The sequence below is a fragment of the Barbus barbus genome, assembly GCF_936440315.1.
Source record: "Barbus barbus genome assembly, chromosome: 22".
Lineage (NCBI taxonomy): Eukaryota > Metazoa > Chordata > Actinopteri > Cypriniformes > Cyprinidae > Barbus > Barbus barbus.
Window position 1 is genome coordinate 1,989,130 of NC_136750.1, and position 26,522 is coordinate 2,015,651.

Below are 26,522 nucleotides of genomic sequence, written 5' to 3' on the forward strand. Positions count from 1 at the left end.
GAAAGTATGTTAACATGTCAAAAAAACAAAGTTTACAGCCAGTCCATTTTTGTATTTAAACAAATCTGCTGTAAATGGAAAACATTGAAGAACAAAGTACTTTTCATTTGTACATGTTTGTTTTGTTGAAGTCTTGTGGAATGGGCATTTTTTCCTCGTTTACATGTGATATTCCATATTCTCATAATAACTCCACTTTCTATATTATAAGGCACCCTGTGATACGGAGAATACTGTTCTAAAAGAAATACATTTTGTAAATGCTATAATATTTGATCATAATTCAGAATTTTTAATTATTCAGTTTTTGTGGATATCATATATAAATTCAATATAAATACAATTTTATTCTCAAAAACGAATAATTGAAAATTCTGAATATATATATATATATATATATATATATATATATATATATATATGTGTGTGTGTGTGTGTTCTCTCTGATATTGAGAATACTGCTCTAAAAGAAGTATACATATAATTATTTATATATATTTATACACAAACACTTTTCAATGACTAATTCTGTATTTCTGTTGCTGGGTAGAACATTGAATCTAATCCCTTTTATTTGTTTCTTCCTGTGTCCAGTGCGTTAACTTTCCTCTCAGAAGCTGGTTTCATTCATATGAGGTTTGGGGCTGGTGGAAGATGAAGAGGCGGGGCTTTCTTGCCCAGGTACATTCTCATTGGACGGGCTCTCACTGGTTGGAGAGGTCAGGGGTCGTCTTGGAGACACGGGCCTTTGTGATCTGGCTGGACTGAGCGGTGAAGGAGCAGGACTTGGTGCTGTTGAAGCTGGTCTTCTCATGGATACTGCTGCTGCTGCGGATGAGGATGATGATGAAGGTGTGGAGAATGACGACTGCATTCTGAGGCCGAGTCGCGCTTCGAGCTCGTTGCACACGGCTAAACTGCGTCTGCCCGAGTCCAGGCCGGCCGTGTCCGAGCTCTTGGCTCTCTCCTGACAGCGCTCCACAAAGCTGCCCCTGCGGATGGAGCCGAGGCCGTCGCTGCTGGCCAGAGACGACTGGCTGAGGCCGAGGTGCAGCGGCTCGCGGGGTTTGCTGAGGGGAACCAGCGGGGCCTGACGGGGCAGACTACCGGTCAGAGGAACCGGGCCCCGAAAACAACCAGCAGCTCGACCAATTTCATTGAACTGAGACTGAAGACTGCGGGGAAAGACATGAGACAATATAAATGAGCAATACTGCCATCTACAGGACATGGAGAGAAAACAAGGGTCACACTTTATTTTACACCTGTATCACCTATAAAAATAACAGCAAATTATGCAGAATGACATGCAACTACCCCTAAACCTAACCCTATAGTAAGTACATGTTGTTAATTAATAATACTCAGTACTTATTTTAATTGGTTGGCATCACTAATATATATTTAATCGCGATTAATCGCATGATGGTCTTGAATTAACTCATTGCACATTTTTATCTGTTCGAAATGTATCTTAAATTAATACTTTAAGTTTTTAATTCTCTAATCAACATGGGCATGGACAAATATGGATGTTTTATGCAAATGTATGTTTATTATTAAGCTGGCTGCACACTTAACCGATTTTAAAACCATGGGAGACCCCAGACATGAAGACCGTTCAACCGATTTCTAGCCGTATAATCCTCTGAACGCGCACACTAGATGATTCGAGACAGACCGCACACTTGAAGACTGAAGAAATGATTTCACAGTGACACGTGATCAAACGTGACTAGAGAAACAAATAGAGGACGTTGTCAGCTGGCTCTCCTGGTGTGCGTTCTGATTCACAGTGAAAAACAAAGTATACAAAAGAATATGGATGATATCAAACATGTTTGATATTTACAATTTGAGTTTGGTGACGTTCCATCTCGATCGGGAGCAGATAATTAATCATAATGACACCACAAAATAGAGGATTTTTGGACAAAAAAAAAATAGCTTGCGACGAGACGCGAATCGGGCCACACCCCCAATCGTTCGGGGGAGCAAATGGGCCTTAAAATCCTCTAGTGTGTGGCCAGCCTTAGTGAAACCATACTCAACATAGAGCAAGAACACTAGACATGTTTCAAAGCTCAAACGTTTTTCAAAGAACTGGTTCCAAAAAAACAAAAACAGGTTCCCATTACTTCTCTTTCTTTGCACCGAGCAACAAACCGGTTTACATGTTCACAGGACAGGGCAGCTCACTTCTTCTGAACATGCTAAATGTACATTCATTATTTATCATTAGATTTGTTTGGCTCTCTGTGCTATATTTTCAATAAATCTTTTTTCATTGATACGTTTTATTGTTTCTGTTGTCAGACAACAGAATATGAAATATTGACTACATAACCAGCTATACCTTCCAAGGTATTAATCTGCACAAAAACCCTGATTTATAAGTAGTGTAGTGATGAATATGAATGAAATTAATGTCTGGAAATGTAAACTGATATTTCCTATTGACACACTACAGCAAAAGATAGAAATAACTGACTTAAAACCATTTGGCCATCATATATATATATATATATATAATATATCACTGTAACAAAGACACCTTAAAATAAAGTGCAAACAAAACAAGTTGAGTATAAAAATATTATGTAAATTGATGTAAATTGTTGTTTTATAAGTGAGACTACCACTTTTCCAGGTCAGTCTGGTTTAGGTGTTACATTGTAATGACAATGTACTGTAATTTCCGTAATAATAATAATAATAATAATAAAAAGGTTGTAACTGAATTTAAGTTGCATTATTAAGAGAAAAAAAAACAGGTAAGTTGCATTTCAATACATTTAGAAGTAATTGTAAAATACTGTTCCACTCACTCCACAAATATCCTTCAAATTTAAATGGAATACAGAATGAGAACGAATAATTTTAAAATAAATGAAGTATAAATTATAGAGGCATTCATTATACATTATAAACAAATTTAAAGTGAAACTGAATTACCCGCATATGGGAAACGGACTACTAATTCGCCAACAACTAACTAGTGTTGACCTATATTTACCAACTTCTATGTTTGATTGACTGCAATCTATCCATCATCAAACTAAATGCAATGTAAAGTTCGTAATACTAGAACTAATGTAGCATATGCACGCGTACAAATTTGTGTGCTCGACCATAAATGCATCATAAAAAGTTTAGAATGCAGCACATTTCAGATGATTAAAAAAAACGGACCACATTTCTGTAAAAAAATAGGTTAATATTTAAATGATTACAATATGTTAACATGTGTAGTGTTTAAGTTTTGAGACTATATGATTGCAAGATCTTTACTGTATGAGTGAATTTGTAGGGGCTAGTTTGAGGGTGTAGGACTGGAGGTGTGTGTACCTGCACATGGAGTTGCGTGAGGAGTGTGTGAGAGACGCGGCAGGACTCATGTCTGGTGTTCGGGTCAGTGCCAGATCACACTGGTCCAAAAGCTCCAGTAACTCCTCTTCAGTGGGACCGCCGAGAGCTTTAACACACAAATACAAAACAACTCAATCCAGTTCTTAACCATCTTCAAGAATCGGCTAAAAACACATCACTTCCATCTTTATTTGACCCACTAACTCTAGCACTCTCTATTCTAATTCTATTCTTTAAAAACCCCTTTTAGACACTAACTAGCTTCTCTAATGTTTTTGTATTCTATCTATTCGTTTTCTTTTTATTTATTATACAATTAACAAAAGTAAAAAAGGCCTCTAAAACTAGCTTGCTCTATTCTTTTTTTATTGTTTTCTTTTTATTTATTATATAATAAATATCTTTTAAAAACCTGTTACGTGTACTGCGTTAGGCTAACTGAGACTTGTTAAGCACTTGCAGATCATTGCTTTTATGTTGTTTTGATTGCTTCTATAGTTGCTTTGGATAAAAGCATCTGCTAAATGACTAAATGTGAATGTTTCCTGCACATATAACGTATTTCACATTCATTTATTCCTCCACACTCACCTTTGATATCCACTTTCCCTGCGATCTCCATCGCCGTCGTGAGGTCCCACATCTGGATGCTGCCGTTGCTGTGTCCACTGAAGAGGTATCGGCGGGGCCTGGACCCAATGCGGCTGGATCCCTCACACTCATGCACCACAAACGCCGTGATGGCCGTGCCGTCCACCGAACGCACCTCACACACCCTTCAGATGAGACACAGACCAAGTTTAGCACTCTCTCAGAGTGCAGTACCTATATTTGTGTTGATCAGCATGTTGTTCAAGGGTGTTTTCATCCCCAAGGGGTTTGTCTTGTTTGTATTTGAAACGGACCTCTTTCCATTGGAGGAGAGCCTTACGTAGAGTTTATCAGTGTCAGGAACCACACGCTGGATAAACACCTGCTGCTCATCGCGCTCCCCATACGGACCTGCGTACACAACACATTATGGCCCATGAACCAAGAAAATTAATATAAGTGTGATTTTATTCTAAAGGAATACTGTCATTTCTTCATACTGCCATTTTAAGCCATTTTTGAGGCTGCTAATTACATTTTACCTATTTCAGTGCCAGCAGCACAGCCTCCATGGCCGTCAATATCATCCAATGAGAGGATCTTAAAGGAAGTGAGGGGGGTGGAGCCAGGCTGAGTGGAGATCATGCCTCGGAAACGCGTCACCGTCCAGGTACGGACGTGATTGTTGTCTGCACACACTATAGCAAGGAAGATTTCTGATTAATTACTTTTTTCATTTGCATATGGAAATAAAGCATTTTTGAAAAAAAAAAAAAGAAAAAAAAAAAAAAAAAACGTTGAAGAACAATAGTTTTTGCTGTGTTAAGAGTTACTGTTTTTATCCAATTAAGCATTAATGATTTATGCTGAATAAAAAAAAAAAAAAAAAAAGCAAAATATTACCTATTACAATTACACAAGTGATCTCATCCTTTTGATCCTTATTAAATGTAATAAGAACTAAATGCAAAATGTTTTTGCAATTTTTAGAAAATCTGTTTTTGTTTTTAATTCAATATTAATAAATTGCACTGATTTTGTATTTATTTATTTTTTACAAAATATTTTTACTAGTGATTTCAGACTTTTGATGTCCACTATATTCCTCACATAAATGAGCATGAGTGTGTATGAAAATGTTTGTTTGTTGTTTTGCAATTTTAAAAAATACTGAAGTTTGTGTTTTTCTATTCAATAAATAAATTAGTGATTTTTTTGAGAGTTTGTATGAAATGTTTTTTTTTGCAATTTTAAAAAAATACTGATGTTCTTGTTTCTTAATTCAATATGAATAATTTACACTGATTTTTTTTTATCCCTGTTATATTCTGCACATAAAGGAGCATGACAGTTTATGAAGAAGAAATATTTCTAGGTCGCTGATTAAACATAATAAAAAAAAAATTTGCTTTTTTTAGCAAAACATTTTTACTATTGATCTCAGACTTTTGTTCCTTACGATATTCTGCACATAAATGAGCAATGCGTATAAGAAAGAAAAAACCCTCTTTACCAGAGATGAGATGTTTCTCAGACAGCATGATCTTGGTAACAGGGCTGCGGTGAACGGAGAAGGTCTGGAAGAGCTGTGGACCGGATCCCACCGTCTCTGGATGCTGCACTATGACACGCACCGTGCCTGAACTAGTGCCATACGCAATCTCGATCCAGTTCCCACTGTCACCTGAACAAGCACAAGAGCACACGCATACAGGGTTTAATAGAAATCACATTAAAGTGCATTTTAAATGCTTGTCAGTACATTCTGCAGTAGTAGTTTAATTTAAAAACATCAGTTATTCTTTCAAAGTATATTTTTTCAGTAATAAGTTCTCTTTTTAAAAATATGCTGAAGTGTATGTCTTTTTCTCAATGGGTTTCATAATTGTGTGATCAACTGGAGTGCTAATAGTTTAGTACTGAATATGATTTAGTGCTATGACACTGGTCTGGCTGTGTGAGATGATAGGCTGGCGTTACTTGTTTTGGGCGTCAGGTAGACACTTAGAGCAGTAATAGCATCTTCACTGGGATCTCGATACAGCTCAGTCACCAATAGATCATTATCCTTCATCCGCAACGGAAACTTCTGCACATCTGATGTCACAGAAATGCAGTGTGTCAGTGATCAGCTCGATCTGAATGATCATGAACGCATAAGAATTTCTACAGTATCCAAAAAAATGTTTTATAACAGCTCAAGCAATTAGAAATAACATTAACAGCAACTAATATTATTATTTCAGCTGGAATTTCAACAATAAATGGTTTATATTTTCAGAACTGTATGGCAACACCATTATCCATCAATTAAATACTTTAAAGCTACTTTTTTATTTGCAACTTTAAAGGCCAAAATCAAAACATAATATATTAGATAATTGTTGACTGATTATCACTTCACCTATATAATAAATAGATCCATTATTGCATCCCAAAATGAGGAATGATCCGGCGGTGTCATAACTGTTGATAGGAACCACATCCTGATTCTGCATAAAGAGAGGAGAAGAAATCAGGAAATGAACACTTCTACTTGTTTCAATATTAAGAAATTGATTTAATTCAAAATGCGACACCGGAACAAATGCAGAAATTAATCACAAACGGTGATTCTCGTTACCTGCCAGTGTTTAGTGACAGCGTTCCATACTCCCACTTTGCCCGTGTGGCTGGTGGCGATGAGCTGATTTCCAACGAAGAACAAAGCCTCTACCGGCACATTCAAACTGAACACACCTGCGGGGTCAGAACAAGCAACAACTTTGGTTTCCAAACATTTGTGAAAGATCTAAAAGCATTGTATGAAACGAGAGCTTACCAATTTCATTGCCATTTCCATCGGGACAGATTGCCCACAGTATGATTTCTGTGCCCGATGCGACGGCAACCATCTTATCGTTGTCCCCTAGAGAACCGCCCATGACTTTGGCATTAAGAGCCACTCGGTCAATCACCCAGTCCAGCCGAGGGCTGGTGAACACCTGCTGCCATCCAGTCGACTCTTTAACCCTGAGCACAAGAAACAGGCGCCCCGTTTAAAAAGAGTCACGCATGTAAATCCAAATCATTACTACATGTGTCATTCAAGGAGGAACCCTACCTGTAACAGACCACAAACTGGGCATAAGCCACAGCAATCCAGTTATGATGACCACATATGATTCTGACCATGCCTGGATCAGGGATCAGACCTAAACCACACAGATCACGTGATTCAAGAAACTAGTAATAATCACTATTTTAAACTGAAAACGGAAGGAGTAAACTAACGATGCACCCAGAGAACTAGAGTAAAACCACGTAAAATAAAACAGAAAAAGAATAAACCAGACAAGAAATTAGTAGAATTGATTCAAATCGAACAAAATGAACAGGAATAGAAACAAGTAGAACTGAGTAAAATAGAAGAAAATAGAATGGAATAAACCACAGTACAATAGAAAAATCAGAGTAGAACAGAGTAAAATATAATTAATCAGGGTAAAAATGATCTGAGTAAAGCAGAACAGAATAGAACAAGCCAGAGCTTAAATGAACTGAACTGAAATAAACTGAGTAGAACAGAATTGAAAAAAAATAAATAAAACAGAACAGAAGACATCAAAGAAATTAGTAACCAAGTAGAGTACCACTGAGTGAAATAAAATAGAATAAAACAAATCAAGTAGAAATTATTAGTGAGTACAATAGAATAAATTAGAGTAGCAACGATTAGAGTTAAACAGAATAAAATCATCTAGAGTTGAAGTGAGTAAAATAAAATAGAACATAAAACAGTAGGATAAAACATAATAAAATAAACCAGAGTTGAGATGAGTATAAAGCAGTCTGAGAACAATAAAACAAGAGTAGAACAAAACTGAATAGAATGGATCAAATCAGACGAGGAGTACAACTTAGAGTAAAACAGAACAAAATTATATGAATCCTAGTAGAAACTATCAGAATAGAATCAACTATAGTAAAACTGAGTAAAATAGAATAGAATGAATCCGTACACTGCAAAAAATGCTTTTCTTACTAAGATTTGTGTCTTGTTTCCAGCCAAAATATCGAACAATTCTTAAAAGAAAGATTTTCTAGACAAGTATAATAATTTTGTTTTCTGTTTGAAATTTGTTTCAAGCAAAAACTCACTTAATCCTGACGTTTTTTTCTGGAAACAAGACAACAATTTTTTAACTTGTCTAGAAAATCCTTCTTGATTTAAGAATTTTTCAATATTTTGGCTGGAAACAAGACAACAAATCTAAGTAAGAAAAGCATTTTTTGCAGTGTAGAAATAAACCGAACCAAGAACAACAGAATAGAGCAGAACTGAGTAGAATAAAATAGAATACAAAACAGAATAAATCAAGAGTAAATAAGAGTGCAATATAATAGAAATAACCGAATAGAATAGAACATACCAAAGTAAATGATCATAATAGAAAATAATAAAACTACCAAAAGTAAATCTGAGTAGAATATAATAGAACAGAATTAAGTAAAGCAGAATGCATTGAAGTAGAATAGCAGAGAAAATCGGAGTGGAACAGAATTGAATGGGGAAAAGTAAATTAGAGTAGAATAGAATTCTAAAAGGAACTATAGACAAAGGCAGACCTGTCACTCTCTCCTCTACGGCAGCTTTGCCCAGGTTAGGCGGCATTGTGTTACTCCTCCTCACAGGGGCCCTTTCCACCGGCCCCGCACGGCCACCCATGAACTGGGGTCCTGCCACACTGTGCCTGTTTCTGCGCTTCATCGGATACACTGTGGCACACACAATTAGGGCTGTTATTTTGGTAATCCGAGAAATCTGTCCATTAATTAGAATGCTTCTGGTATTTTGCCGATTACTCGACACGGGCAAAATGCAATCGAGGATTTTTAGTTTTTTTAAACCGAATACTTGAATAGAACGGAGGACTCACACGAGGAGTCTCTCACATGCCGTCTCTCTAAACAGTGCTGATCTTTGTGTCTGTGCTCAGGGTTTGTTGTGTACCTGGCGGAGGCAGGTAGCCATTGAACAACACGTTCCCGCAGGAGGAGCGATCCAGCTCATCACACAGCTGCAGCTTACGCACTGCGGAGGTAAAGACATGATTAGATGAGGCTCAAAGGCATCAGAATAATAATAATAATCTCACCCAGCGGCGTGATCCCATAGAACTCTGCCTCGTGCATTAATAAGTGCACATCTATAGACCTGTCATAGAAACAGAATCAGTTACACACATCATCTCACGGTGTTATTAATTATCTACTTCACTAAAATACAGCCGCACCTGGGGTGAAGCTCTTTAGTGCGCAGGAAGTTGAGAATAGGAGCAAACACAGACGGATCTCTGTCAATGAATATCTGAAAAAGACAAATATCAGGCTACATTAACACACACACATACTACAGACAGGTCATGTATTATTATTATTATTATTAATAGCGTGTGTAACAGAATAAACTTTACCGCTCCAGTCTCATCTTTAAGTGATGATATTCGTCCACTTAATAAACTACAAGTATTAAAAACACATGTAATTATGTAGAAAAAGCTGCTGTATTATTAAATATGTTCTAATATGACCAATGCCAAAACACATCATATAACAGTTATTATTATTAAACCTCATGTATGTTATAAGCACTTAAATTCTCGATATATACATCAAATATGGCTGAATAAAAAATGTATCTGCTCTAAAAGCACAAACCTTGAGAAGAAGGAGTCAGGAACCCATGTAAGAGTCTGTCTGGAGGAACTGAACCTGATTTATACACAAACACACAATAAAATACATTATTTGTATTTATAACCCGCTTGGGTTTATTACTGTCTACTAGACTAAAATAAACTAAAACACTACTGCATTCAAGTTTCGAGCATTTGTTAAAGTAATAAATGAGAATATTAATAAAGTATGTTTCGAGCAGGATGTGCTGCTAGTTTCATACAAAACCTTTTGCCTCCGACGTTAAGATGAATGATGTCGCCGATCCTCGCCATGATTTTCGCTTTTAAGGCAAATCGTTCATAATTGTTCGTCTTCTGAAGGAGGTATTAATATTAACTTTATCATAAAAACCGGTTTAATTTGACTAGCCGTAGCACGGAAACTTGTCACAGAATACTTCCTGCGGATGTGGAGACGCGCCGACCTTCAAAATAAAAGTCCGTACACTAACCTCATAAAAGCATAACATGATAATAATAATAATAAAAAGCCTCACGCTCTCGTCCTCCTCAGTTTAAGTAGGTTACAAGGAAGACGTGTGTTTCATGCATTTCCTTGAGGGGAAATGCATATGATTTTAGAAAGAGCTTATTCTTATAGAATATCAAAATCGACTGCGGGCGGGAGATCATTTTCCTGTTTAGCAACCAAACTCTGGAGCGATCTGCCTAACACTGTTCTGGAGGCAGACACACTCTGTCAGTTTAAAGACACGGTCACTAACTCTTTGTGTTATCCCTCATCATCACATACAGGATGGTCTGAACAGCTGTGATCACATTCCTGTTTTTATTCCCTTAATGATTTCATAGCTAAAGTTATGGGCGAAGAACTTAACGCAAGGACTATTGCATTGTGTTTGCTCAGTGTTTCAAACTTCACAGCAGTGTAAATGCAACAGTTTTTCAATACTTTCCTCCTGGAATTCATTTTAAAGGCACATTTTGTGGCATTTCTTACATAAAAACACATGCCATCCATTTATCCAAAATACAAACACATGCTAAACTTGATGAGATATATTTAAACATGTATTATAAAATCAATATTAATAAAAAATTCATCTCAGGAACATACGTTTTAACTCTATAAATCTTAACATGCACAGCAATTGTCACAAAACTGAAATTTAACAGTTTGATAAACATTTAGACAATTATATAAAAAATATAATAAAAAAAAAACACTCCAAACTAAGCAAAAATATGCAATTTGGTGGAGATGCTGATACTTATTTGGACAAAAAGAGATGAAATTCTGATGCTTGTAATGTAAACCAATGAGATCTTTATAACAGAACATGCTTATGTAAAATTATATAAATATCAGTCGTCACTCTCAAAACAATGCAATGCAATACAGTGATGATTGAGAGATGAACAAATAAACGCTCATTGTTACTCACATTTGAACATGATTTTCTAAAAAACAACAAAAAAACAGGCTGAATAATCAAGTAAGCCTAAGCTGCTTCAGTCCAGTTCATCTTAAAATAAAAAAGTTATGCTTACTTCATAAAAATCATATATTTACAAATAACCATTTGATGCATATTGTAGGTATTGGACATCAAACATAGCATTTCTTTGGATGATGAATCTTGATTAGGATGATTTGGATCTATTATTGACTTGAAATCACTGGATGAAGTCCGTTTCAAAATTCTTGTTTAATTTTTTTTATTTTTCATTTCAGTGTTTTGACTTTCAAAGGACTGTGGATGAAGAAAAATGTAGAAACGACAGATCTACGACTACACTGAAATAAAACAATGTAGGATTTTCTCATTTCCATAAGAAATTGCCATTCGATTTCAAGTGACTGCATTTTAAATTTTTTTTTAAACACTATTTTTAAGGACCAATTCTGAAATAGCATGCATACTGGCTCTTTATTAGTACTTAAAAAGCATTTGTCTTATTCTACATGACCATATTTTAGGTCCCTTCCATACCTTAAATTAATAACTGCTTTACGAACTATTAATAAGCAGCAATTTAGGAGTTTGAGACAAAAGTAGTAATTAGTGAGAATTGGACCTTACAATAAAAAGTGTAAACTTTCTTTAATTTTTAAAAAGTAGTTTCTTAAAAAAAAACTATTTTATACACTGCTTTGAATTTTTTATTTATACCTCTCTCTCTCTAAAAGAAAAGGAACAATGCTGCAACTGCTAGTAAATTTCACAAATAATAACAGAGACTGCAAAAATTAGAAGAATTGTGGAATTTTAAAGAAAAACAGTCTATCTATCTATGGTCTACACATCTGAGGTCTCTCTGCTCTTATGTAAATCACTGAGGATTACTGGAAAACTCCTTCAAAGTAGATTTATAATAAGCTCTAACAGTCAAATACCTTGAAAATCCCTTCTATACGGCACCAAACATCCCAAAGTACAGCGTGACTGAATGGCTTTTACATAATGAAGAAACAATGATTTAAAATGCGTCACAGAAGCTCATTTTAATGAAACTTTCATGACATGTTGTTGATGTATTGTTGCAGTCTCTGTATGTCCTGTGCTCAGAAGCCGGATCATCTCAAACAGATTGCTCTCCTGCGGCAGGGTCGTTTGAGTGTTTGCATACATCAGAGTGTGTAACATACCAGACCACCTGATGCGCCGCTTGCTTTCATACAAACCAGGGGCTTCAACCTGAGCAAACCCAGAAAACCTCAACACTTAAAACCAACCTTCATGAACTAACATTGCATTAAGAATGGTTCACTTTAACCTCAAATGAAAGGACATTCCTTCTTCTATTTTCTTCACAGACCCCTCTAAAACCGTAGGCCTAAATTTACTCTTATATTCTTCCCAAAATAACAAATATTCTGAGAGTTAAAGGGAATTTTCTTCAAAATGCTATTTCGGTCAATCCACTTCAAAATTTCATGTTTAAATCAATGCGTTGCCATTTATTGTAATTGGTTGTGAGATTTCATATCAATTTCTGATTGAAAGTTGTTCCAAAGTAATTCCTAAGTAACTATAGACCTTATGCATGAGAAAAACAATCTTTAGATTTTTGTCTTTTTTGCTGTAGCTCTATATATAGCCTATAGCATTGCCGTTAAAGAGTAATTAGCTGGTAAAGTGGATTTACATATTGTAGAGTTTACAAAAGCTATCGTTTGCATTGTAATGTTCAAAGTGGATGTCATAAACGTCAGTAGACCGGGAAACGAGTTAAATCAAGGTCAAAAATATAACTGTAAATCCTAAGTGCAATTAGGAAAGTTGTTTTATAAAAACCACACATGCTGTTTTTATCATTACATGCATTTATTTGAGAGGGAAAAGCCATACACATCTCGTGTTTACCAGTACAATTTGATTAATTTAACAGGTAATTTTAAAAATGACTAAAAATAAAGCATTACAAACATCGGGTTCGGGGGCAGCACAGAAGTGTTGATTTCGAGGTCAAAGACAATCTGGATGTAGAGGCAAAGCTTCTCTGAAGCCTGGCAGAGTCGACATCAACCAGACGCTAAAGAGAGAGAGAGAGAAACTGAAAAGCACCAACCACAGAGTCTGGAATGGTGGAAAGTACTACACTGATCAGCTCAAGCCTCGCTTCTCGTTTGCCCTAGAATCACACGTTTGTCTGACGACGGCGACTTCTCTCGAGGTAAAGTGTAGTCTCTAGTGTCTCCAGCAGCAGTAGCTTCACACAAGCGTAGTGTTTTCTTCATGAAGTCTTGTGCTCTGCCTCGTTTCACGCCCGATTTACATTATATACTCTCCCAGAGCTCCAGCCCTATTTATATAAATCAATCCACAGAGCCCCGCCCCTTTCCCAAACCCCCACCAATCAAAATAGGAAAACGTTAAACTTAATATTTGCTCTTTATAGAATCTGAAAATATACACCAAAGAGGGAAATCCCACAACAACAGCTTAAAAAATGATGGGGAACATGGAGAGAAAAAAAAAAAAAAAAAAAAAAAAAAAAAAAAATCACAACAGACTTGGGTTGTTTAAAATAAATACAAACTGATTCAGCCAAGCAGCCAGAATAAAGAGCTGAAAAGAGGTTTAAAGGCAAAAGTGTCTTGTCCTGTCTTCGGATGGGTACGTACGGTGACAGGGTTTTACCGATGGAAGACAGAATGAGTGTTTGAGATAGTAAGAGAGAGTGAAAATTGTACAGCTCGTTCGTTCGTCGATGTCCGAATCATTCATATGACTCGCTAAATTGTTCCACGCAGGTTTCAGAGGCTTTCAGAAGTGCTGGTTGATGAAGGGAACCTGGTGAGATCTCAGATCAGAAGTGGGTGTTTTGACCGATTCCTGAGCAGCAGGAACCAACGGAAAGCAGATCTCAAGTCTTATATTGTGTTAACGAGACACTAATAATGACAAACACACACAGAGACTCGCAACGATGCTCTTGCGAAACAACGTCTGCCCACTTGATCATATCGGATAGCCAAAACCAATGAAATGTCTTTGCATGTTCCAGCCGGTTAGTCTCTGTCCTGCATTAAAACCTCCAGTCCACCAGGGGGTGGCGGAGAGCAGCACTGCGGTAAGGCACCACAGTCGACAGCGTAACGGGGAGGAACAGAAGAAGGTCGCCGGTTAGCGTGTGTGTGTTTCTCTGCATGTGCGTCTTTGGTTACTGTGCGAACATACAACTTTACAGCAAATGTTAGAATCGCAGAAGAGATTTTCCTAATTTCAATCAAAGTTGGACACTGGAGGGAAGATGAGTCCTCTGTGTTCTGATGCAACGATTGGAAAATTAGTGGAAAAGACATGAGAAAGACTGAAAGAGACCCGAGGAATATGAGCGGATGCCGTGTGGCGAGAACAAACCGGCCCTTCTGATTCACTCTGCATTGTGTGGATCCTGAGAAGAGACAAAGACGGGTTAACTTAACTTAATGTGCTTTTAAGTAAGTCTGGTTGGTTATGTTATTATTCCAGGAATTCCTTCATAAACATGGCAATTTCCTTGCATTACCTTGGTTACAGCATTACGGTGCATCTCTGCTGGTGTCCAGACTGGCATCAAGGAGAAGCTCCTCTAAATCCTGCCCACAGCTCAGCTCTGCTGTCACGCTCACTGAAACACACACACAATCATTTTCTGCATGCTCAAAACCACTATCATATCACATATAAATTGTGTTTTTGTGCTTCCACTATATTCATTAAGTCTGAGTATATACTGTATTCAAAGAATATCGGCCGATATATCGATACCTGGCTTTTTACTCCCTAATATCGGTATTGGCATCGGCCCCAAAAACCCATATCGGTCAGGGCGTCGGGCTCTAAGAAGTCAAATATGCTATTTTATTTTACATTTGATTACTATATTCAATTTCTGTACCTAAAAGCTAGTGTTAGACCTACCTTAAAAAACCTGAAAAGCACAGTTTATTTTATTTGAATCTTTGCTCTGTTGTATTTATTTGTGCTGTTGCTTGTAATTAGATTATTTGTTCTTATTTCTTTATTTTTATTTGAAAAGTCATTTTTTCCCTAAACATAGCACATACCGAACCGTACCGAAACAGTGACTGTAAAACCGTGATACAAACAGAATTGTGAGTAACTTGAACCGCTACACCCCTACAGAAAATATATTATGATGTCATCTAGTCTGCCGAGAGGCTTATTGGTGCTCCCCCGCCCACCCGGTCTACATCCAGAATGAGGAAAAGGGCTCAGAAAATCACTCTGGATCCCTCACATCCAAGCCATTCCCTTTTTGAGCTTTTGCCATCTGGCTGACGCTTCAGAGCCCCAAATACCAGGAGAGCCAGGCACAAGGACAGTTTCTTCCCCCAGGCAATCTACCTTATGAACAGTTAAATGGGTAATACGTTATTTCGATAGTTCACTTTAGACATTCTACTAACAGCAAGTAACTTTGCAACTAGCAGTCAGAGTATTAATAGACTGTCTGCTAAATATCTTCTAACACTTTATTTTGATGGGTCCACAACATGCTGACTATGAGAAACTTTGCAAGTATATGTCAATTTATTCTACTGACCCTAACCTAACAGTCTACTCTGAGAATTAGTAGACATGTAGTTGCAAATGAATGAGAATTAGTAGACATGTAGTTTGTTAGAAGAATGTCTAAAGTGGACTATCGAAATAAAGTGTAACAGTTAAATGTTCCCCCGTTGTGCAATTTAAATGTGCAATAACCTTATATTTATTTGTTACCCCCAACACTAGTACATCCCTGCATCCCATTCTGTTCTATTCCTATTCTATCATCTATAGCACAGCTGTACATACAATTTATTGTATTTTTTTATTGCCTGTGTGTTGTTGTTTTCTCTGTGTACTGGAAGCTTGTGACACTAAAACAAATTCCTTCTTTCTGATTCTGATAGTTCTCAGAATTGGTGAGAACAGATTTTTAGGAACAATGCAAATGTAATTTAATCCAAATAAATGTGCTCCAATATTGTGGAATGATGCAGTGGAAAATCAGTGGTAATCCAGCGTAACTCACCATGCTCCATAATGCAGCTGGCTGGTTTGGGTCCCTCAGGTTCAAGCAGGTGAAAGGCAAATTCTGGCTTCAGCCCGTTGGGCAGCGCTGCTCCCGTACTCACAGCGGGATGACCTTCAGCTTTTTCTGTGGAGATCTGGTCAGGAGATCCCGTCTGAGCACTGCAGTCTTCCTCATCGAGGGGTTCATGACCTCTCGTGACCTCCTGCAGCGGAGAGGCCTGTTGCTGCTCACTAGACTGCACTTGTTTTTCTCCGTTAGCACCTGGCTGAACCTCCCGCAGCTGTTCTGGACATGGTTCGGCTTTTGGCTTTAGCGTCTCATCTCGGGATTGTCCTGAAACTGATGGCTCTGTTTGGGTGTGCTCCGTGTGAGAACAGAACGCCTGGTCCTTCTCGCTTACATTTTGCAATGTTTCTGTGTTTGCACTTACAGTTAACTGCTGCTCTAAGTGAGTCTGATCAGCAAGGACGGCGTCCTTCTGGCTTTCAAATGGCGTAGCAGGTTCCTGTGCGATTTCTGATGGTGAAGCTTGAGACTCCTTCACTTTCTCCTGCTTATCCGCAAGTGAAGAGGCGTTAAGCGGTTGAACGGGTGCTGGTGTTGTTTCTGCACGTGATGTTAACGTGCTGAGATCAGATGCTGTTTGGTTAGATGCAGTCATCTGTTGCTGCTCCGGAGGGCTTTCCACACGGGTTACCATAAAGATTTTGTGTCCTCGGCCAGGACTAGACACTGAAAAGCAGCGGCCAGGAGATGCTGGGGCTCCCGGGACAGCGCTGGCTTCAGTCACCGTTATTCCCGCTGGAGACTCTGGTGGAGGCGTCGTCGAGGCCACGGCCTTACAGGCGCTTATTGCAGGGATCGGTATGGGAGGTGTGGTGTTTGCAGAAGCTTCTGGCTCCTCGGCTGCGTCCTCATCCTCAGTGTCAGAGTCCGAGTCCACTTGTAGTGTCGGTTTTTGATCTTTGACCTCTTGGCCGTCAGATACATTTCCCTCATCGGTTGCGTCTCCCTGACCTGCGGTGTTTTCTTCCTCGATTTTCTCAGCAGATGCATCTTCATCCTCCTGTGTTTGGTCCTCCGTGGCGATTTCGGCCATTGAAAAAGACTGCCTCATCTTTTGCTCCGTCTCCTCCTTCTCTTTGGCCAGGATGAAGTTCCTTTTGCAACTGTTCTGAATGTCTGCCAGCAGGGCGCGCTGTGTCTCAATGAAACTCTTCACCTGTGAGAAAAAAATAAAGATACAGTGAGTGCAGTTATGCACTAAAAAGGTCATAGATGCATGTAATGAACACTGTGGTATATAATTAAGTGATTTTTTTTATCCATCTATATATATATATATATATATATATATATATATAGTATGGGTTAAAAAGTTTGGGGTTGGTAAGACTTTTAAATGTTTTTGAAAGAATTCTCTTCTGCTCACCAAGGCTGCATTTACACGCACATTGTATGTTGTGAGATAAAGAAGGATCATGAAACTAATCTAATGACAATGGAGAGTAATGTCCGAAAAAAACCATGTTGTGACATGATAGTGTTGCAGCAGTAGAATGAACAATACATGCAGTTTGAACTTATATGAAGCGAAATCCTCTCCGTCATACTCACCGTCTCTTTCTTGGGCTCTCGGTCCAGGTCGAGTCGGAGCAGTGATGTGTTGACTTTAAAGGAGAGCGTGAGAGCCATGAGGCCTCCGGTTTTAATTTCATTCTCCCGCATGTCCAGCCGGAGGAGCCTCGGACTATCAGCGATGAATTCTGCGATAGCCACCGCTCCTATCATACGAACAAACACACCGGTCATCTACACATTCACACGCTTAACATAAGCCGAGCTCTAAAATTCCACATCATCTGCATTAGAAGAAACAAATGCATTGTTTATATGACAGTAACTTCACATTTGGATCCAGATCTCACCTTCACAGGAGAGTTTGGTGGAGGCCAGACCCAGTCTGAGGATGGACCGGTTTGCTATGAGTCCGTCTTTTAGTTTGTGCACTCCTTCGTTCCCCACTGCGTTATGACCAAGGTTCAGCGTTTCCAAACTTTGAGTGAAAGGCTACAGCAACAGAGAGCAAACGAGATGGATCGGTAAAAGCAGAGAGAGGTGGAAGAAGAAACTGAAAGTGGATTAACTCTGTAGTGTGAGATTTTATGATTATTTCACGAAGGCATCTAATAGTCTTCTGCTGTGAAGTGTGTGAATACAGGCTCAGGCACTGCTTTAAAATCATGTAGCCTGTTCTGAGGACCAGCAGGGACTTCAGTGCATTACACACAAGGCTGTGAGAATGTGTGTGCGTTTCGTCCTTAATTAACAAAAAGACAGCAGGACCCACATAAACACGAGCGTTGCATGGTCAGCAGCTGGCAGACACACACAGCATCCTCTCAATCTACTCAATGAGCATCTGACTGAATGGGGCCGAGCTCATCTCTTTCTCATGTGTTTGGGGTGGATTTGCTCTATTATAGCTCATTATACAATGAGGCATAAGAGGCTAGTGTTTTGTTCACTACGGTCTTTTGAAAGAAGTCTCTTAAGCTCATCAAGGCTGCATTTTTTTATTTAAAAATACAGTAAAAACATTAATATTGTGAAATATTATTTACATATAAAATAGCTGTTTTATATGTAAATATCTGTTAAAATGTAATTTATTTCTGTGATCAAAGCTGTATTTTCAGCATCATTACAGTGTCACATGATTCTTCAGAAATTATTCTAATATACTGATTAACTGCTCAGGAAACATTTCTGATTATTATCAATGTTGAACACGGTTGTGCTGCCCAATATTTTTGTGGAAAGAGTGATATTGGAAAACTTTCAGTAATACCTTTATTCAGTTACTTTTATCCAGCAAGGATGCATTACATTGATCAAATGTGAAAGTAAACATTTATAATGTTCAAAGTTGTATTTCGAGTTTAAAGACCCATGCAAGTGTACATTTTCACAATAAAAGATTTTAAGTCAAAATAATACTTATTATGAACCAAATGTTACATTTTCTTCTGCCCTGTTGGTTGATTTTTGAATTTTTTCACCAAAAACATTTATGATACAGATGCAGAGTCATGTAATATTTACAATATTACAAATATTACTATTACAGCAAAACCATTACTAAACTAGGTCTGAAACGATTATTCAGCATAATTAACAACAACAAAAGTGTTTTCTGGTAAAAATAGTTTGTAAATGTGTTAGTATAGTCTTTGATAATAATTAGACACATTTACCAGAGTAGTCGATTAATCATCCAAATAATTAGTCACTTATTAAAAATAATTGTGAGATACAGCCCCATCATGAACTAGATATTGTACAGTCAATTGTCATTAAAATGTACCGATCAATTAATTGATTAATCGTTAATACAACATTACTACAGTTTTCATCTAACTAAATGATCAGTTTATTTACAAGCATTTAATTCATTATATTTATGTTATGTAGTACACAACTATTTTGTCTAATCTTATTACATCTTGTGTGTATTTGCTTCAGCAATAACAGTTCATTATGCATAACAAAACCTGATGTCGTTAATATTACCTAGTACTTAATCACATAATTAAACTGTAACAACAACACCGGAAATAAAGTGTAACACCTATTTCTTTCAGGTTTACACACTTGTTACAAACTAATTTGTGTCGATAGTTGGTGTGAATGGGTTTGGGACAAAATCCGTTGGCGATTCGCTTTGCTTTGTTGTGATGCTCTTGGTTTGAATAAGCCCTAAAGATGTGGATTTGCTCATGGAAACTTGTGTGACACAGTTGTGTGTGTGTGTGTTTACCAAAGCGGCGGCCAGGTATCCCATGCCATTGTGTGTGAGCTGGTTGTTCCAGAGCACCAAAGTGACCAAACCCTTCCTCTGCTCCTTCAGACCCTCACATATATACGCCAACCCTGAGGAAACGAGCAAAAGCAAATACAGTGGGTTGAACGACAAGTACAGGCGTTACTGAAGCAGGAGACCAATAACCACAACACGGAGATCTGAGGTCAGACCTGAGTCCAGTATGTGATTGTTTCTCAGGTCCAGAATCTGGATGTTGTAGTTGAACTTCAGCAGATTCCCCAACTGAGCCGAGTCCTGCAGACCGTTCAGCTTGTTTTCGGCCAAATACAGCTCTCTGAGGTTCATATTCATCTTCAGTGCTGTGGCTGAACACACGCATGAAATAAATAGCCTTTTAACTGTTTCTTTCACATTTCATTTTGGGAAATGGTTAACATAGCCTACACTGCAGTAACTGATGCATGCATTTTTAAAGCCTCTAATCAGAGATGGGCACTCGAGTTAGTGACTCGGACTCGAGTCGCATTTTTATAACTTCAGACTTGACTCAGACAAAATCTGCTTCCATGCCGTCTGTCATCTGAAGGCCTTTTAGTATAATTGTACAAACGTCCACCTTGTGCTTAACATGTCTATTTGCTGTCAATCTTTACTGATTTTTATAAAAGCAAACATAAGAATAGCTTTATCATCACAGATGCTGTTTGAATGTGTGTGTGTGCATGTTTTCCTATAAAGAAATGTAGAAAATACAAAAGATTACAACACTATATAACATCACTAATTTGTTATAAGCCTATACACATTTTTACATATATAAATAACATTTCTTGTCAATACACATTTAATGATTAACAATAAAGATAAAAAATAGGGTCAAAGATGTACATTAGAAATACGTAATTGAAGCGCGTCCTACATAAACACAACATAATCCCTGCTTATTAACTAACAATAATGTAGACCTACTTCAAATATATAGGTGCAAACTGAATACTATACAGTGACGTCAACACTGTTTTTTTTTTTAATTAGTTAGTTTATCACACCGAACGCTACTGCGGTAGTGAAACTGCGATGACTCACGCATCTACCAAGAACTTAACGATACTGAGAGATACACAAAATAATCATAGGCCTATTAATTCAAGCATTTGACATTTTTGAGTTAAAGGTCAGTAATGAACAATACTGCATAAATTACAGCAATCGCGAAGAAGGTACTTTCTCTATCCCAAACGCATACAGTAAAGTGGATATACAGTACACAACACCCCAAGTCTAACAACTTGTATGTCAACATCATGAAAAAAATAAGTCGTGATAACGAGAAAACAACTTATGTTGAGATCACAAGAAAATATCAAGGCATGATAATGAGAAAACTATACGAAACAAAGCAGCACTTGCTTACTATTTTACATCACTTTCGCTTTAATTCTCATGCACTGACTCATTAGCTAAACTGAATATCCAATCAGAGTTCTCGTTCTCGCCGACGGCCCCCGACACCAATTCAACATGAATCGGGCAACATGAGCCTGACACACAGTCGGCTTGGTGTGTCCCGGCCTTAAAATGTAAACATAGTCATCAGCCGATTTAAAAAAAATTATTGGCCTACTTGTAAAAGAACGAAAGTAAAATACACAAATAGCATTAAGATATTTGTGTTTCTGATCAAAGCAGTAACTGATGTAATAACATCACGAGCCTGTTTTAATTTAGAGGTCAGAAGCTATAGCTTACATGAATAAAAAAAACTTAATTCACAAACAGGACACTTCTAAATACAATAATTATACTGTATATAGATAGACAGAAACATATTCATGTTTTTGTTTGTTTCAAATGGATAATGAAAACTTAAATACAAGCTCTAAAAGATTTGTAGAATTTTTACAGTTATTTTGCTTTAAACCATCATCCACAAATAAGATGTTAAGGTTTTAACTGCATCTGTCTGAAAAAAAAAAAAAAAAGCAGAGATTGATTTTATTATAGTGATTGTCAAAGCTTCCGATGTACTCTCATTAAAAGAAAAACTTTAATAATGTTTATTAGATCTAACAAACAAGTTTTTGCTCAAAACTAACTAAAATTTAAAATAATTTGTGTATAATTTCCACACAGGACTCCTGGGACAGGAGAGACTTGGTGTCGTTTAAAAAAAAAAAAAACTGTCTGATACCGATATATCGGTATCAGCCAATATGAACATATCGGATATCAGCAAGAATCTAATATTTTGCATCCCTAATATATATATATATATATATATATATGTTGATTCAGTCCAGTAAGTGTTCAGTTCGAATTATTACTAACAATTTAAACAATATAAGCATATTCTTATATTTAATTTATACAAATCAGTAAAGCACAAGCTGAAGATGGACCTTTGTACAGTTATCGTAAAAGGCTTTTTACATGCTAAAAATAACTATCATAAACCATCATTCCGACGACAGAAAGCATTTAGTAGATAAACAGTTTTTTTATCATGTTTATCATTTAAAGCACTTAGAAATCGGTGTATCAAATATGATACATTAGGTTTTATAGGGTTAACGTCCACAGTTTTCCCGATCATTGGATTTTCCATTCATTACCCAGCAGCATGAGCGGTCGTCCTGAGATGCCGGCGTTCTCCAGGTGCAGGACGGTCAGACTGCTGCTGATCCGCAGAGCTCTGGCCACGAACGGAGCCGAATAGTCCAGCAGCGGGGTGTTACGGGCGTCCAGGTACTGCAGAGAGCTCGTCTGGAGGCACACAGATGCATGAGTGAAGCGGAGCAGATCGACTCTTCATTAAAGTGTGAAATGAGCATAACTCAAGCCTCACCTTCCTCATCATGTGCGCGGCGGCCTGCCAGCCACGTGTGCCCATGTGCTTGTTGCTGGAGATATTGAGATGAGTGGCGGATTCATAGTACTCTATCATATCGAACAAAGCGGACGCTCCCTGAGAGAGAAAGAAACACGCTCTTTATTCTGTACAGCATTTCAGATTTAATAGCAGTCTGTTCTGTGTTTATTCTGCAGGAGATTATGAAAGGGATGCAAGACACATGCAGACAACCTGAGTTACTATGACAACAACCTGCTGCATCTGTTCAGAAAATGTGTGCATGTATGTTTTGATTTATTTATGATTTAACACCGTGTCAGCAGCAATGGCAATGTTCATGGCAAAAACAATTCATTAGCATCAGTAAAACCATTCAATCAATATCCTTTCAATATAATGGTTACAATAATTTAACAATTTCATCTTAACTCAACATACAAATAAAAAATATAATTTAAACTAAAATATCAAAATAGCAATAACAATTATTTAGTCTTTCAACTTACTATATGACAAAAATTCTAAAATTATTTCAGGAGAAACTTTGTTAAAAATGTTGTCTAGTATAATTTAAAAATAGACACTATTAAAATGTGTTATACTCAAAAGATTCTTACATTAAATCACAAACTTGTTTTTCTTCCCCTTTCAATAGAGTCTTGTGACCTATTCAACATCTCGTTTACACAACGTGGTTATTTCTATTTTCAAAACAATAACAGTTAACTCCTTGATGTAGTACTGCATTCACTTCATATCCTTTGTTATGCATGTAATCATTCCATTTGCCATTTATCATAAATATACATATTCAATATAGGTTTGACGTCAGAAGCTGGCATTTGGCCTTCTGTCATTTCCAACTTGAATCTTAGCTGCTTTATCAGCCGGTTCATTTATGTTAATTACTAAGACAAATTAACTTACACAAATGAACTATAGAGTCCTGCACCCACTAGTACAAAATATCAAATATCTGGTGTCTGAATAATTTTTGGTTTGACTATGTGTGAAAATACTAAAGCGCAGTTTTGAACAAGGAAGTTATTTTTACTTTCAACACCAGCTTGCAGGCAGCTAACACATACACTGAGCAGTGCTGTCATCAGAAATCACCCTTAACAGATGAAAGGATAGTATGAGACTATCGGACAGTCAAACTAATGTTTTATTGAGAATAAGAGATTGACCTGAAGAGTGAACACTGTATCAGATGCAGGTATACAAACTCGCTCAGTCAATCTTTAACTATACATAATACACTGGTTTTACTACAGTAATACAATAAGCTTTTAATGAAGCAACTCAACGTTCCTTCGTTACTAGTTCTAGAGTGATGTTTGGGCATTAGTAACAGAGGCTTGGGCTCAGCTGTTAAACTGTCAAACTGAGATTGACGGAAGGAAGTAGTACTGCACAAAAGAGCGCTTTCAAAGACACTCTGTTGTCGTTTCTTATGTATTATCCATCTTTCCACGCTGAGGACAACTGAGGGACTCATATGCAACTATTACAGAAGGTTCAAACACTCACTGATGCTCCAGAAGGAAAAACCATGCTTTAAGAGACTCATGAACAACTATCACTAAACAAAAACACAGCTTTGGATCGATCAGGTAACAACACAGTATTAAGAATCAAGGGGATGTAAACTTTTGAACCGAGTCATTTTTATAAATTCAACTTATTTTCTCCTGTGGACTATATGCAAACATCTTTTATGTGAAATATCTCATTCAGCTCAGTACTAAATAAACAATAGCATGCATTTTGTATGATCCCTCTTATTTTTGGTAAAATAATTAACATTTTGCAGATTCTGAAAGGTGTATGTAAAGTTTTGACTTCAACTGTATATAAAAATACATACATGTAATAAACCTTTTTTGTAAGGTAACATGCCCAGTTCAAGGGTATTTTTGTAAAGGAAAACTAAAACTACGACGAAAACGATTGATGAAAAATCATTACATTCTCACCCCAAAAATATATGAGCTGTGTAACAGTTTAGGGAAATACCTTTAAATGGCGCATCACGTGCATGGGGTTATCTGACGGAGAGATGCAAAGCAGTTTAAAGCAGAGTCCTGTTTGGTGAACGTGCACCAGCAGAACTTAACAGAACACCCGACCCGTTATCCCACAGTATTTCTGTACCAGACCAGAACCGTTTGACAACGACCACGAGTCGTGACCCGAACCGAACCCGCATTAATCTACAACATCAGGTAGGCTAAATTATTTCTTTTCTCATGTAACACAAGCAATCAAACCAACATTAGGCAAGTTGGTGCTTTGACGGAAAACAGACACGCAGAGCAACATAACAGAAAAAAAGATGAGAACGCGCCGATCTGTAAACAATACAAAACTTGGCCTAGCATCTTGTGATCACTCTGCCAAACTTTCAAACAAATATTCATAGGCTAAATCACATCATGCACACGCTTATAATTCTTCATTAATAAAGAAAAGAACATTCAAATATGAGCCTTGAATATGATTGCCGTTAATGAATTGCATTAGTCCCAGTTATGATTTATGCGTGGCTGTTCATGGAAAAGTGAGCAAGACACGACAGTTACAATATCATGATTAAATAAGAAACAAGACAACCAAATTAGGCTACATTTATGTTCATATTAAATATATCAAGGCACCATTAGATGTGTAGATTTATTTAGTATAAAGGCTTCCTTGTGTGTATTTTTGTATACTCTTACTATCTAATCAATCTCAGCATGCGTTAATTGTGTCGCTTAACGTTTTCCTCACTAAAGTTAAATTATATCTTTCTTTGGACTTCGCTCTGAAACTGATCTGTTGATTCTGCTAAACTTTAATTAAAACTGAAACAAAACTGTAAAAATGTTCAAAAACTAAACTAAAACTAACAAAATAAAATTATGAAACTAATAAAAACTAAACTGAATTTTATAGCAAATTTGAAAACAATATTAAAATAAAACCATTTTAAAAATTCTAAATTATAATAACCTTGGTCCAGTTGTACTATATGGTAATATTCATGTAAATGTGTAAGGATGATTGGTTTTGGGTTTTTTATTTTATCCTGGATGAAGCCCCAGAATGTGTCCCAGATCATGTTGTAAGTGCTAAGATTTAGTCTGCATGTCTATACATGTGCACGTCTATGTATATGTGTGTGTCACATGGGTTTGTTTCCAGCATCTTTACACTAGAGATTTACACTGTCCTCTAAGCAGCAGCATGAGTCACACAGTGATCTAAGACGAGACGAGACAGAGATGAGAGAGAGAAAGAGAGAGGAGAGGAGAGAGAGAAAGAGAGAGAGAGAGATAGGGTATGTTTCCGTTACAGATTTGCGATATCTTATAAATGTCAATAAAAAACTATTGCAAAATGACAGTGTTTCCATTAACCCATGTTATGCGACTAAACTTTTTCCTCTCGCAATAAGTCATGGCAACAGATGTTGGTAGGTTTGCGTATATCGCAGCCACCACACTAGCCATGATTTGTAATCAAAGATGATGTAGATAGATGTAGGTGTGTATCTTTAGAGGAGCGTGAAGAGCTGCTTCTGGGCCACTTCTGAAACGTGACACAAACATTGACTAGAGTGCCGTGTCGGGGCCGTAATGTAGTGTAAATAAGGGGTTATTCAAGTTAATGCCAAGGAAAGCCC

The 26,522-nt window shown here is 37.2% G+C and overlaps 2 protein-coding genes across 2 annotated transcripts in view; both read right to left on the reverse strand.

The window, feature by feature from the left end:
* Positions 1-540: 540 nt before the first annotated feature.
* Positions 541-10,091, reverse strand: LOC306888183 (SH3KBP1-binding protein 1-like). The gene is made up of 18 exons (XM_079446358.1): positions 9,907-10,091; positions 9,661-9,714; positions 9,417-9,462; positions 9,237-9,310; positions 9,099-9,157; positions 8,954-9,034; positions 8,569-8,718; positions 7,064-7,154; positions 6,782-6,972; positions 6,584-6,699; positions 6,365-6,452; positions 5,941-6,057; positions 5,474-5,644; positions 4,503-4,658; positions 4,275-4,371; positions 3,961-4,145; positions 3,349-3,475; positions 541-1,175 (listed from the first exon to the last, which is right to left on the reverse strand). Exons 1-18 carry the CDS (start codon positions 9,951-9,953, stop codon positions 611-613), a joined length of 2,415 nt encoding a protein of 804 aa, XP_079302484.1. The 5' UTR covers positions 9,954-10,091; the 3' UTR covers positions 541-610.
* A 2,865-nt stretch (positions 10,092-12,956) lies between these two features.
* LOC306888613 (protein phosphatase 1 regulatory subunit 37-like) overlaps positions 12,957-26,522 on the reverse strand; it is a 41,368-nt gene continuing 27,802 nt past the window's right edge. Inside the window, exons 5-13 of the mRNA XM_079447046.1 lie at positions 22,847-22,966; positions 22,614-22,764; positions 20,211-20,366; positions 19,996-20,108; positions 18,104-18,245; positions 17,793-17,959; positions 16,173-17,397; positions 14,658-14,759; positions 12,957-14,543 (exon numbers count right to left, since the gene is read on the reverse strand). Coding sequence (XP_079303172.1) covers positions 14,671-14,759; positions 16,173-17,397; positions 17,793-17,959; positions 18,104-18,245; positions 19,996-20,108; positions 20,211-20,366; positions 22,614-22,764; positions 22,847-22,966 — 2,163 coding nt within the window. The 3' untranslated portion in view covers positions 12,957-14,543; positions 14,658-14,670. The remainder of the gene's footprint in view (positions 14,544-14,657; positions 14,760-16,172; positions 17,398-17,792; positions 17,960-18,103; positions 18,246-19,995; positions 20,109-20,210; positions 20,367-22,613; positions 22,765-22,846; positions 22,967-26,522) is intronic.

Bases quoted from the DNA above. Each gene is read 5' to 3' on its own strand.
- LOC306888183 (XM_079446358.1), bottom strand. From the start codon at position 9,953: ATGGCGAGGATCGGCGACATCATTCATCTTAACGTCGGAGGCAAAAG. The intron at 6,453-6,583 runs GTAACGAGAATC...CTCTTTATGCAG, and splicing joins CTGTCACTAAACACTGGCAG to AATCAGGATGTGGTTCCTAT. The intron at 4,659-5,473 runs GTAAAGAGGGTT...TCCTTGCTATAG, and splicing joins TGAGAAACATCTCATCTCTG to TGTGTGCAGACAACAATCAC.